Raw genomic sequence first — 14,331 nt, forward strand, 5'->3', positions numbered from 1 at the left:
GCTGAGGGCCTTCTGGCGGTTCCCTCACTGCGAGAAGCAAAGTTACAGGGAACCAGGCAGAGGGCCTTCTCGGTAGTGGCTCCTGTCCTGTGGAACGCCCTCCCATCAGATGTCAAAGGAATAAATAACTATCTGACGTTTAGAAGACATCTGAAGGCAGCCCTGTTTAGGGAAGTTTTTTAATGACTGATGTTTTAATGTATTTTTAATCTCCTGTTGGAAGCCGCCCAGATGGGCAAGGTATAAATAATAAATTACTGTATTTTTCGCTCTATAAGACGCACCTAGTTTTTGGAGGAGGAAAGGAAAGTAAGAAAAAAAATATTCTGAATCTCAGAAGCCAGAACAACAAGAGGGATCACTGCGCAGCGAAAGCTCCATAAGACGCACACCCATTTCCCCTTACTTTTTAGGAGGGAAAATGTGAGTCTTATAGAGCAAAAAATACAGTATCATCATCATCATCATCATCATCATCTGTGGACTCTGCCAAGCTGCTCAGGCCCTGGGCATTTCTGACCTTGTTTATATTGTGTTTTCAAAGAGTCCTTTCTCACTTGTTTATAATTCTCTTTGATATTATTGCTATTATTTGCTTTAGTTAGTGAAGCAACATATAGACCAACCTATATGCGGCACCATATCAACGAAATACCCCAAGATGTGGTGGTGAGATTTTATACTACTTACCTAGAAATTCTGTTTGCTGTGGTGTTTTTATTTTGTTTTAAAATGTTAATAAAATTCCAATATATAAATCTAGGGCACTTTCTTTCTTAATATTTGAACTAGAGCAGCATGGCCCTACAGCTTTAAGGTGGTTTTTGTATCTCAGGCAATGACTTAGTCAAACACAGTTAATATTAAAATAAAGTACACATTGGCAGTTCTTTTTTAATTGTGACCTTGATATTACTGGCATTTTTATTTCATTGTAATGACCTTTGGCTATACACAATAAAACTGTGACTGGCTGAATCATGACAATTTTCAGACAAAGGAAATTATTAAAGCATCCTTGTCCATGTTACTTTTGGAACTGGATTGCGGCTACTCTTACCTAAGATTGAACTGAGGCAAGGCCCCAGATATCGCAGCAGTGGAAAACTATTCTCAAGCAATATATCTAAGATGTATCTGCCAGCTGCTAAGGTCAGCCACATGTCAGTTTAAAAGTTTCCCCCCATGTCTTCATTATTTTTTCACTTACATTATATTTATTTTTGTCCTTACTCAAGTTACTACAGATAAATTCTTCCTGGCATGAACATTAACAGAAAGAAAAGACCCAAATTCAATCATTACTTATCTGGTTCTTTACATTTTTGGAAAATACTGTAAGAGTGTAGGAAAAAGGAAACATGCCTGAATATCAGCGTATTAAGAAACAAGATCAACCATCACTTGTGTCTAGTTTCAGCACTGCATCTGACCAGACACAAGTGATTTTTTGCTCTTCCATTTAGGAAATATACAAAACTGAAACACATTAAAACTATGACAAATCTCAGGGCCAAAATTTGCATGACTGATGAGGTTTCCTCAAAGGTGTGCTCAATTAAACAGCACAAGAGATTTCAGTTTTAGTATGGATGTCAGGAAACTGACATCGGAGCCGAGTGGAGAGGTTAGGCTCCCTAATGATGCCGGAGAGGGAACCAGTAAGGGGAGAGAGAGAGCTTCCGCTGGGTAAGGAAGCCAAGGTGACACCGGGAAGAAAGGAGAGGCTGAGAGTACTTCGGAGGGGAGGCTCCGAGACTCTTCCAGTGAGGTCAGTGAGGAGAGTGCAGGACCACCGCTTGGCACGCCCACTCTGCACAGAAGGCTTCCGCGCAGAGAGGCGAGGAGGAGGTTGTCTGTTAAGGAATTCTTATGTTGGAGGAAGTTTAGGAAACGTCCACTGACGGATTCTGCCAGTGACTGAGACAGTCACGTTTTAGGGCTGTCAAACTGGGGAAAAATTCCTTCCAGTAGCACCTTAAAGACCAACTAAGTTAGTTCTTGGTATGAGCTTTCGTGTGCATGCACACTTCTTCAGATACACACTGAAGAAGTGTATCTGAAGAAGTGTGCATGCACACGAAAGCTCATACCAAGAACTAACTTAGTTGGTCTTTAAGATGCTACTGGAAGGAATTTTTTTTGTTTTGACTATGGCAGACTAACACGGCTACCTATCTGTAACTGAAACTGGGGAAAGGTCCAGCTATACTACCAGCTCGGAGCAGTATGGAATTTACGCACAAGCAATCCTAATTCCCATTACAATACCCAAAAGCAAATTGAATGATACTGGTTTTGTTCACTAAAGTAGGTTGTTCCTCAATCAATACATTTCCTTTTATTTTAATGGCTCTTTATTGTAACAAATGCTAGCTATAGCTGAGTTGACTAGTCCTTATTCCCCCAGGACCATAACATAAACTTGGATCTGCCAAGTTGGGGAATCTGATGGAGTTGTTCTGGCTTACAAAGTTGTGCTCCCACTAATCTATGCCCCATTGGCTTCATCTGGTTTTCTAGAACTGGGGTTTTGTCACTCAGTACTTCTACACCAGAAAGCAACTTCTAGTTCAAGAATAGTCAACTAGGTTCTTTTAACAGTTACTATATCCTAAAGAAAAACCTGATCACTGGGCTAGTCGCTCTTTTAAATAGTGACATTGCACTCATCTTTTCTGAGTGATTGTTAATCTTGAAGGCTTAACCTGCTTTCTGGAAACAGAGGTGCTCTAAAGCAAGAGGCTGCAGAAAATTCGCGGAAGGGCCCAAGCTCTGTTTCTTCATTTTTCCTGTAGTTATATTTTATGTAATTTAACTACTGTACATAAAAGCTAATGCAAACCATTGATGGTGCACAGACTGGCATTAACACAGTAGAATCCTGTGAGATTATGGAGGAGCTAGTCTGCTTGCTCCAGCTCACACTGAAACAATAAACTATGGTTTATTGCTGCAGGAATGAGATTCACATGCCTAGCCTGCTAACATAAGGTTAGCAATGCCAGCTGGGACAATTGAGAAGGCTGACTAGACACACGGAACTAGATTCAGCACTAATCCTTTGGGGGCAGGACTATCAAAACTATTAGCAACAGCCATCTGTTAGGTGTTGCACACATGGTTCCAAATCAAGTACCACAAGTCACTGCATAGATACTGAGTTCTAGAATGTGAAAACAGCACCATTTGGGGACAGATATTCCAACGTTTTTGCAGCGTAGTGCTTTTTATAATTCTTATGCGAGAACAAATAACACATTCTGCACTTTCTGGGGATGATTTTATTCTTAGAACTTCTCTCCCGATGACATTTCAGAGGTGCATAAGCATGCTTTTCATTTGTCAGACAAGGCTAATGTGAAGCTTGCAATGACCAATGTCAGGCTGAAAATAACAATTCAGGAAAACAACTAAAAAAGGAGCCAAGATGAAATGTATTTCAGTGATACTGATGCCAGTAAAATCTGGAGATTGCTATTTAGTAATCAGCTCCTGTCAAAATTACATACAAATTAATTTGGCTGAACTTTTTATTTTTCCAGTTTCAGTTTCAACTTTATGAAATGATTCAATGTCAAAAAAAGAATGGACAAAAAGCAGTTGAACAATCTTCATCTACTCAAGATGAAATGGAAATATTTGTCACAGACTTCAGAACATGGTTAAACATTTCCGTGTTCCTGTGAATCTGTCTCTCTCATTAATCCTGCCTGAGGAGGATATAAGAAGACTGATAACTTTCCAAGCAACTAATGAAATACTCTGCATGCAGGGTAATTCACGTCATTCATTTTCCTCCTAGAGTTCACCAACTGTTCAATCTTTTTGCTCCATGAGCTTTTTTCAGGCACATGTTGCAAACGAGTCAACCTTTTTCATGTAATCTAAAAATAATAATCCTCCTCAGAGCTTTGTTCCAATATTGACAGCTATTTTTAATCCCTATGTCCAACATTAAGGTCCGTTCTACTTGAAATGCCATGTAATTGAAATTACAAGCTTTCTGCTCTGTATAGCAGGCAGCATGCCAGCACATTTTTACGCCAAAATCATACTGAGCTAGTCCTTCCCAAACCATGATTCATGCTGATGCGGACAGGAAAAAACTACACAAATGGCTGCATGTAGTAAGACAGGCAGAAGCAATGCTTTTGTTTTTAAGAATTGGTAATTCTGAGATTGAAAATCTTACGTTATTGCTGAAGATAGCAAAGGTTCAAATACAGTGCTGATTTTCATAAAGAGTGGCCCTTTTACTAATAGTGTTATAAACATTTAAGATAGAAAGTTACATATACACCCGCTATTTGGTAAAGAAACGAAGGCCATGAATCTAAATAAGAAGTCTTCAGGTCAGTAGTTTTTTTGGGTTGCCTTAGAGGCATCAGCAAAGCCAATGAACACTTATCATAGCTTCCTTTGCAAATCCTCATGACACAAAGGCAAATTATATGGTAGAATCATCTAAAAAGATGTATGTGGTAAATGGTCTGCTTTGGTGAAAGACATTTTGGTGAAACGTAATTATTTGTTCTTTATTTCCCATTGCAAATAGTCACTACATTTCCAATTAGCACCACTTCTCTGATTGTCCTATTCTCTGCCCTCTCCAAAGCCACAAAGAACACAACCGGTTTTCATCTCCCCTCATCCTAAATCTTCATTTTTCCTCAGCTGAGTTTCAAGCAGGCATGATATTCAAAACAATGGAAACTTTAGGGAAAAGATAAACTATCAAGAGATAAATTGATATTGAATTGCTTTGTAACGACAGGAAAACACATTATATGTTGTCTTGTAGATGCCACTAGCCTATTTGAAAACCCAAGATGACCCCTTCAACTCTTGACTTCCAGAATTTACAGGATCATTGCACTGCTGAAATCAGCACTTGGCTTGAGACTGTACTCTGTGTTCTTTCCAGATGTGAATGTCTGCGGCTGAAGAAATATGAAAGGCTAGAACATAAAAATTTTATCCCAAGATGCTGGGGGGGGGGGGAGTCTTGGTTTGATGTTTTGGAGAAGGTTTTAAAGTAGGTTACTTCACAGATAACCTCCTTATTCATACATTAGCCACCTAAGCTAAAAGCAGATATAGAAAACAAAAGCACATGCACCAAATTACAAATAAAACATAAAAAATAGTACAACTGGTAAACTTAAGGACAATGAGCTATTTAGTGCCAACAAGGAAAAGACAGTGAAGATAAAATTCTTTGTTTGTATAAAGGAAGGAACAGTGCTATCCGGAAAAAGAAATAATAATGGAACTTTGAAACTGTGGGCCAAAACAGACAAATCATGGGAGTTTCATATATTGGATATCCCAACACTTACATTTCATTTTAGAGGTGCCTAGGAGCATCCCTTAACCAGGCTGGAGATGCAGCACTGGAAGAAGGGAGAATATAATCTCTCTACCTATGTCATTTCTCTGCTCTGAATTGCCACCCAACAGCAGAAGATACAGAGATTTCCACAGTGTGACTAATAGTAATGGGGTGGGTGATTTAGATCAGGGAAATGACATATGGCAGGGAAAGGGTTTCTGTTTGCCGCTCCCATTTAATTTGAGAATTCTCCCATGGCTGCTTGTTGAACCGAAAACAGTGGGAATCTGATCATAGTTCTCCTGCATCTCATCTATTTTGGTCTGGTAACGAAAAATTGAAAACATAAACTTAAGTAACAATGTGAGTTGGGCAGAAGAATAGGAGTTAGAAGTAAATTAAGAGTTATGAACCGAAAGCCTTGGAGATTATTTATTTAATTAGAGCATTTTTACCCTGCTCTTCATCCAAAATGGCTCTCAGCACAGCTTATTAAAATCAGGAGTGAGGCATATCGTATATATTCCACAAGTGACAAATGCCCCATTTTCTTTTTAACCGATGCGGAACAATATGCTTTGGACTCAAATTTTGCACGGCATTGCAAAATAACCTTGACTGAAGTTGCATCGTTCATGGATAAAAGTTCGCAAGCGCTTAAGCTGTTCCGTGATGTTAACAAGTGTGAGGAGGTTATGCTGTTATATAAACTCATTTTAAGAAATGAATGTCAGTACATTTATTTGATTTAGTTTCTGAAAATCAAGGGAGGCTGAAATGAGTACAAGATGTGCCATTAAGACTTGCTTTCTTGGTTGTAATAAAACACCTTATGAAAAAACAGTACCTATTTTTGTGGAGAACAAGCCACTGCACACTCTTGCACAAGCCAACAAAAATAGATTATACGATTTGGTTTGACAGAGAACACTATCAGAGCTATACTTACATCACAATATAGTATTAAAAATATAGCATATGATCCAGCCAGTTCAGAATTTTTAACGTGGATTCATTTCAGTTGCAAAGCAGATACCTAACACACCTCCTATTACAGGTTTTTAAAGTGCTTACCTTTGTCTTGATTCTGCCAATATATCTTTAAAATTACATATTAAAAATAAACTTTAAAAATCCTAAGCTCTTCCAGAACTGAAAGTACATGTTTATACATAAACACTGACAGTTGTACATGCTGAATATTCTGATTGACTCTGAAAACTTGAACCAACTAATTGGTTAAATGTGATTCATATTCTAGTCCAGCGCTCAGGGAATGTGATACGCAAAACCTCCAGTATTCCCTTCAGTTTCATGCCAAATGTATTCAAGTTAATCTAGAAAAACTGAGGGTTTGTTTGCATTTATTTACAGAATTTGTGTTCGTAAAACTGAAGACAGCATATATACGGTCCTTATTCTTACCTGCTCTGCTGCTTGGAGTACATTCTCCAATTCATCACTGCTTTCCATTGAAATTTCTGCTCCAGGCACTGATGCTGTTTTAAAAGATGGAGGGGGGGAAACAATAAAGAATAATGAACAACATTTTTTATTATTGTGCCCTCCCGGCACACCAACTGCAGCTGTGGAGATGAGATCAGAAGCATCTGCTTCTGGGTTTAAACTAATCATAGCTCCCCATTACGTTTGAACTCAGGGTAGTGTGGCTAGTTTATGTCTAGTGAAAAGACCAGTATCGTACATTATGGTTTGAAGCTAGCTTGTTTCAATCAACTGAAGCTAAGCCAACCACATTGATTCCAATTGCTGATATCACAAGGAACTCTGGTTTGTTTAATACTGGAAATGAAAGGTCCGATCTCCCTTTTGCAGCCATGCCAGGAGAGGGGAGGAAAGAGTACACAAAATAAAGAGTATCCTGTTGTAATAAACCTCAGCACCAGCTGATCTAGGCTTGGCATGGCTTAGTTAAAACTGGGTTGCCAAAGAAGTCTCCTCTGATAATGAAAGCTTCTTTAAATAACTTCATAGCTGTGTAAGTGATTTCTTGACTTCTCATCTAAGAAACAATTTACAGTAGCATTGGAGGTGGCAGCAGGGCACCAGCAGTGCCATCCCAATGGCCACAATGCATTGACCCAGACAGAGAAGGGATGGGGAGGGAGCTCTGAGTTGTTGGTAGCATCATCCTCGTTCTGGCAAATGCAGCTCTGCTGCCCTTGTGCACTGCTGCTGAATATTTGGGCAAATACCATTGATTTGTGTCAGTTGACCCAGAATCTGCATTTGCTAACCTTTGCGTATATTTGTAACTTGCATGAACCAACCATTCATTGCTCAACATGGAAAAGTGGCAAATTTCCAATAAAATATCAGACGACAGAACAGCATTGTGAATGCAAGATTTACTACAATATGGAAGACATTAGGGCTTCAAAACTTTTTAAAGGATGTGATAAACACTTATCCCACCACATCACAGTGCGCATAGTGTTCATTCATAATGAAAAAACGTTGTGGGAAAGTCATTTTACAGACCTTTCTGTATCACGCATAGTTATTTTAACACAGCCTATATATTGCCATCCATGCATTGCCTTATTAACTGGGGCCAGTTTGCTTTGTTTTGCCACACGATGAGCAACTAGCTTTGCTCAGGAGTGATAACACTGTTAATCCAGAAATAATTGCTATTGTCAGAAAATACTGTTGTTCTGATGAAGCAATTATTATCTATGAACAGCAGACTGAAACCATGGAATCCAGAACTAATGATTATGCAAGTATTTGTATATATCTACATATAATTTTAATTAAAAAACTGACCCACTGGCTATGTTTTACATTAAACACGTGGACCAACAAATGTTTGCAATAACTAGCATTAACTATTGGCATAATATATTATGTAGATATATATTGCAAGTCATAGTTCACATGGTAATATACTGGACCACAAAATTTGTTGATTGGACGCAACATTAATTTTAATGTTAAATTACGAAAGGTGAAACAACACCTTGAATATTCATACTACCTGACACAGAGTCTGTATCATGGCCATTACATCTTGGTCCAGTGTTACTCCAAGGTGGACTCTGATTTAGATTACTAAAAAGTCACTTAACTCTTTGTACCCCTTTCTATACCATCTGGGCCTGAGGAAGTCTTCCCCCATCATCCGAAGACTCCCCTGTAACTTCTCCTGTTCCATAGCTATCTAGGAAAATGTGACCTCAGAATAAGTTACAGGCTTTTTAAGGATTGCATGACAGCTCTGCTAGGGGAGAGGAGGCACTGAAAGGGACAGCCTCTCGAGCCTTCTTAAGTTTCCGGATGACCCTGATCCTTTGCTGAGGAAACATCACCATAATGGTTTTTGTTACTGTTACTAATAATAATAATTCCCTGCCATTCACCAGCAGGTCCCAGGGCAGGTTACAACAATTGAATTCTGTATGAAGAACATTTAAAACAATTAAAGTAACAGGAATATTGTGAATCCTGGAAACACACGTCTCAGTGTCAGGGCAACACATATCTCAGGGTAAAGAGATGCATACTCAGTGTTTACTAAAAGCTGCTTAGTGAGTAGCACCTTTGTGGGGAGAGAATTCCATAGCCTATGAGTTATGGGCAGCTCCATGTACAGCTCATTGCAACAATCCAATCTGGGATTAGCAGAGGATGGAGTACTGTGGTCAAGTCATCTCTGCCCAAGAGGAGACGTATCTGAACAGCTCCAGTTGAAACTGGAAATAGGCAGGCCTATTCTTCCAAACCTTAGTCAGTAGGGTTCACTGGGAGCTGCCCAGGGTCCCGCCTTGCCTTTGCCCAGGCCAGCACTTCCCCCACAAGCCCCCAGAATACCAGTTTAGATATTCTAAACTTCATGAAACTCCCATCCCCCATAACACTCATTTAGTTGTGAGCTCTATAGGGACATTCCTTACACTGAATCAGATCAGCAGCTATCAGGATTTCAGATAAGGTTCTTTCCCAATCCTACCTGGAGAGGCTAGAGACTGAAGCTGGAACTTTTGCATGCAAAGCAGATGGTCCGCTCCTACTGAGCTTCGGCACTTCCCAGTTCTGGATTTTTAGCTAATTCATAAAGAACAAACTGCCACAGGAGAGGTATTTTGAGTACACATTGTGCCTGCTAACCAAGTTATACATCATTATCCAAACAGCAGAGATAAGCACTTTAATTCTGCAAAGCCTCAGCACTGTGCTGTTGTCTTCAAAAAGCAGAGTTGCATCAGCGTTTTCCACACAGTGTTAAGTCTAATCTCAACAGGGAGTGGAGTGTGAAGAGTAGTGAGAGCAAAGAAAACAAACTTAAATAGTAAGGAACAGGGTCTGATCAGCTAAATTTATTTCCACACATTACTACAATTTGGTAACTGAAAAAGGAATTTACCTCCCACCAAAACTGGTCTTAAAAAGTTTCCCAGCAGATATTCTCGAATGTGTTTTTATCAATATGTATTGAGTCGTTCAGATTATTCCATGCGAGGTAGCATAGCTCTTTCAAGAACTTACCGACAGATTGTGGCACTTCTTGCTCAAGAGTCTGAGACGCAACAGATACATCCTCTGTTCTTTCTGCCAAGTTATCTCCTTGCAGTCTAGGATGATTGAAATGGAAACAATTTTGAAGTTATATGGAACATTCCACTGATTAATGCACAAGACAACTGGACAGCTGCCAGCTTGCACTGCTAAGCACCACTAGGAGGCTGATGCCCTTACAAAAGTGTTGAAAGATCCTGGGCTGGAGGCTGCTGGCTGATAATTTAGTGCCTTACAGGTACACAGCTGCTAATGGTGCCCAACAAGGGCTGTTGATTCTTTGGCTTGTATCTGCAGTGGATACTATTATTTCATTTATTAAATTTATATACCACCCTTCATCCAAGGATCTGAGGTACGAACTGGACCTGCATGCAGCTGGGGCAGCACTCTCCATACCTCCAGTAAGGGCTCTGGGTCCTCCTCCTCTCACACAGGTGCTCTGTAGTGGAAGCTAGTAGCCACACAGTGAAACCTCTCAAAAGCCACCATTGAGTCTATACCTTACCATGTAATTCATTGAAAACATTAGTTGTACAAAGTATATCTTTTAAAACATTAATTAATATTCCTATCAAAAATACGTATTTGAGACTAGCTAGCAATTTCTTTCTAAGGACTTTGGGAGGGTTTTTTGTTTTGTTTTTGATAAGTGATAACTTATCAAAGCTGCTCGATCAACAGCTGCTATGGAAATGGCTGGTGTGACTGAGCTCCATTCACAGCCCACCAGGGGTTAGCAGTGGGATGACAGCTTTGTTTGGGAGCTGGGCGAGAGGCTCTGCCTCTTACCAAAGCCTGCCCAAGAATACCAACCACTGTTAGTCTCCTGTGTCTCCTACCTGGAGCTGATTCAAGTTCTAGAAAAGCATTGCAGATAAAGGTTCTCTTTAACCTCTCCAAAGGTAAGCGCTGACTAAGCTCTGTTCATTTCCATCTTCATGACTGCTGCACTGATCAAGGCTGGTACAATGGGTTGGTTAACGTATTTGTTCAGTCTCAATGATTTTGCTAAACCATTTCTGAGACTAAACTAACATTCCCCAATTCCCCATGGCTTACTGGCTGGGATGTTCCAAGCTAAGTTTTAGGTAGCAAACACTTGGTGTATGAATGCAGATTCATGCTGATGGAAGATTGGAGAGCTGGACTGGATGAGCTTCTGATTTGCAAAGTAGTAAAATATCACACATTTAGACCACATAGGAAAGAGAACTTAAGTAGAAAAGATTTCTTATCCACAATTTTGAAAAGCTTTGTTCACAGTCACAGTATTTTCTAAGACTCAGTAATTACTGAAGTTAGCTGAGCAATAGCAAGCCAGTAGCTTCTTCTTGTTTTGCTTTCTCTCTCTCTCTCTCTCTCTCTCTCTCTCTCTATATATATATATATATATATTCATATATTCTTGGCATCCGTTCTTTTTCCTTTTTAAAAAAAAGTTGTGCTTTCTATAAATATAGCTGTTAATTACAAATGAAATTCATAGCCTTTAAAAAAATGTATAATGTATTTCAGGAACGCCGGAAATATCCAAGCTCATAGGTGGGCTTCTCTCTACAGTGCCAAATTACTTGGCAGGAATTTCAGTAATATAGAATAAGAAAGATTGATCAAAGACAAATACGCCTTGTTCCCCACCCTACATGTAATGGAAAAGAGGACATAGAAGACACATATCTGCACTGGATGGGTGCAGATACTAACTAAAATCAGGCCCGGTGACACCCAGAAACATGGATTCGGCAGCTGCTGAGGGCCACAGTCACCTTCTTCCAGTCTCCTCTTCCCCAGATGTGAGTTTTTGTTTCCTCAATTCGTGCCACAACTGGCACTGTCACATCCTTGGATGTCCAAGACTGAACTTTCTATCTTTCCTCCTAAGCCTGATCCCCTTGTACACTTTATTTATCCACAGGCAATGTTATTATCCACCCTCCTGAACATGCACAGAGCCTTGGCTTTATCTTTGCCTTGGCAAATTTCTGTTCTCTGGACTAGATTGTCTCACTTTGGATTCTTCTAGGGAAGGGCAAGGCTGTCAGTTAAGGTTTCTCTGAATTGCTTTCTCTCAGTAAAGCAACCAAGTTGTAAAAGCAACCAAAGAAGATTAGACAAATTCATGAAGATTTACCACATTATTTTAATGTTTGTATGCATTACTTGGCTGGAGAACTGTATTGCAAAATTCAGAGAAGTGTGAATTTCAAAAGCTAGCAGTGTTTTAGTTCTTGTGTTGCTTTGGAAAGTGTGAATTAGACAGGTTTGCCTCTCAATGCCAGGTGAAGAGAATTTCTCCCCTGCCCCTAGTCTCTTCACACCTATCCAGGACTCAGCTGCTAAAATAATTTGCTGCTGGACCATCATTGTTCCACCATGCAAGCATGGAACTAGTGAAAAATGAGCATTTTAAACCCCAGTGTGATGTTCCACCTTAAATCCCTACGCTGGCTTCCTAAATCCAACACAAGCTCCTTGCCCTTACTTTCAAAACCATTCATAGCCTTGCATCCACCTGGTACATCCATACTTATATCCTGATATTTCCCTGCCTGTGATCTTCATTATTCCAGCTCTAAGCACCTGATTCTAGCTTCCACCATTTCACCCTTGCTGTACTGTATGCCTGGAACTACCTTCTCAGGATAAGAGATTTCACCACTCCTGCTTTATTCTTTCTCAAAACCCACTTTTCAATGAAGCCTACGGCTAGTTCCCATTCTCTACTGTAATTATATCTGGGCACATGTCTCTTAAACAGTTGCATATTGCTCCTCTTCTTACTCCTTCCTCCATTTTCCTCATCAGCAATCAGACTGATGAGTGCTATACCAGCTGCTTCTTCTAAGGCTTCTTCAAAGGTAGACCTACATATTATGCATTGCAAAAATCTAACCCAGAAATTACCAGAACACAGACAACAATAGGTAGGCTACTATCTGGGGCCATCAGTTGAAGTTGACAGAAGGCACTCAATGCCACTGAGGCCACTTATGTCTCAAGTGACAGTAATGGATCCAGAAGGACCCGCAAGTGACGTACATGCTCCTGGCAAGATAAAAATGTAAAATGAATAACTGAATCCTTATCTATGTCACACAGGTGGTATCAAGGCCACATTTTCTTTCCAGTTTTAAACAGGGTTTTATGCGAACAACAAGTATATAAAAGTGTGTCATATTACTTGTTTTACTTTCTGCAGCCACTCCTAAAAATGTTCATGAAATGACTTCAGAGTTGGAAACTGACAATTGTTTTGTGGAATTAACTATAGGCTTTCTTTTTTGTGTTCTTTCTGATAAAACCTCATCCATTTCACTCTTCTGATAACTTTTAATATAGAAGTCTATCTGGGAACTGTAAGCAATTACTCATTACAGCCTGAAGCTCTAGGGAAGTCAGTTGCTAATTCTACAGCAGATTATCACAATATGAAAGAATGTTCATTTAAAGTTTGGCAATAGTTTCCACATCTTGCAGAGTTTTAGAAATGTGAGACACGATCCATCTGTAACATCTACATAACTTCTTTTTTCCCATTGCCCATAATCATAAAACATAAATATGTTAACATAGCCTGAATTTCATTTTGTATTTCCTGAAATGGTTTTCAATGAGCTGAGCTCATTCCTGTACATATTCAGTGATTACTAAAAACAACAAGCACTTTTGATTCATCAATGAAGAAGCACAACACATGAGTCTAGTGATGCCCCAATGCGTGTAGTCCTTTGAGTTGAAATACGAATTTCTGTGATTTAAAATTCTCATCTTCAGGTATTTCCAAGTCTGGCTCAGGTTTTAATTTGAGCCAGAGAAGAATGTCTCCTTCCACCACCTCTCTGCTCCTCTCCCCTGCCCTATAGCAATGTCTCAGGCATTAGGATCTCAGGAACATGTAATTTTCCTAATGCACCAGTTACTGCTCCCTTCTCCTCCTCCTCCTCCTCCTCCTCTTTAGTTACCCTATTGCATCTATTCATCTTTACTTTCTCATCCCATCCCCATTGCTGCCTCAAATTCCCTGCTGTCCCTTACATCTCAAGATAACAAGCAAAAAAACCAACTAAGTGGCTTCCTTGATTTTGCTGCAGATCAGGGTAGGCATGGGAAAGGTTTGGCCATGGCGGGACCATCACAAAACACTTTTGTCAACAACCATACTATCCTTTCTAAGACTCCACTCTATTTACTCCTACCAGTGCTAGTCACAGATCAGTCACCATTTGAGCATTGGAACCTACTGTACTAAGTATACCAAAAGGTGTTTCTTTCCCCTGCTAGCTCACCCCACTGCACTGAATGCTTCTTCAGAGGGTTTCCCTACCTTCAGGACAGGTCCTTTGGAGAATATGCAGAGCTCAGATTGGTGAGAGAAAGGGAGAGAGACTTGCTTTGCATGCGGAGTGCCAAGCTCAATAGCCCTACAGATCCTGGGCTATATCTATGTGAATGTA

At 39.8% G+C, this 14,331-nt stretch overlaps 1 protein-coding gene across 5 annotated transcripts in view; it reads right to left on the bottom strand.

Annotated features, from left to right (window-relative positions):
• C8H8orf34 (chromosome 8 C8orf34 homolog) overlaps positions 1–14,331 on the bottom strand; it is a 90,987-nt gene that overhangs the window by 20,521 nt on the left and 56,135 nt on the right. For all 5 annotated transcript variants that reach the window (XM_028736759.2, XM_028736761.2, XM_077932933.1 and 2 more), the window contains exons 9-10: positions 9,845–9,930; positions 6,761–6,834 (exon numbers count right to left, since the gene is read on the bottom strand). In XM_028736759.2, the coding sequence (XP_028592592.2) occupies positions 6,761–6,834; positions 9,845–9,930 (160 nt within the window). The remainder of the gene's footprint in view (positions 1–6,760; positions 6,835–9,844; positions 9,931–14,331) is intronic.

Source organism: Podarcis muralis, chromosome 8 (assembly GCF_964188315.1).
Source record: "Podarcis muralis chromosome 8, rPodMur119.hap1.1, whole genome shotgun sequence".
Classification (NCBI taxonomy): Eukaryota; Metazoa; Chordata; class Lepidosauria; order Squamata; family Lacertidae; genus Podarcis; species Podarcis muralis.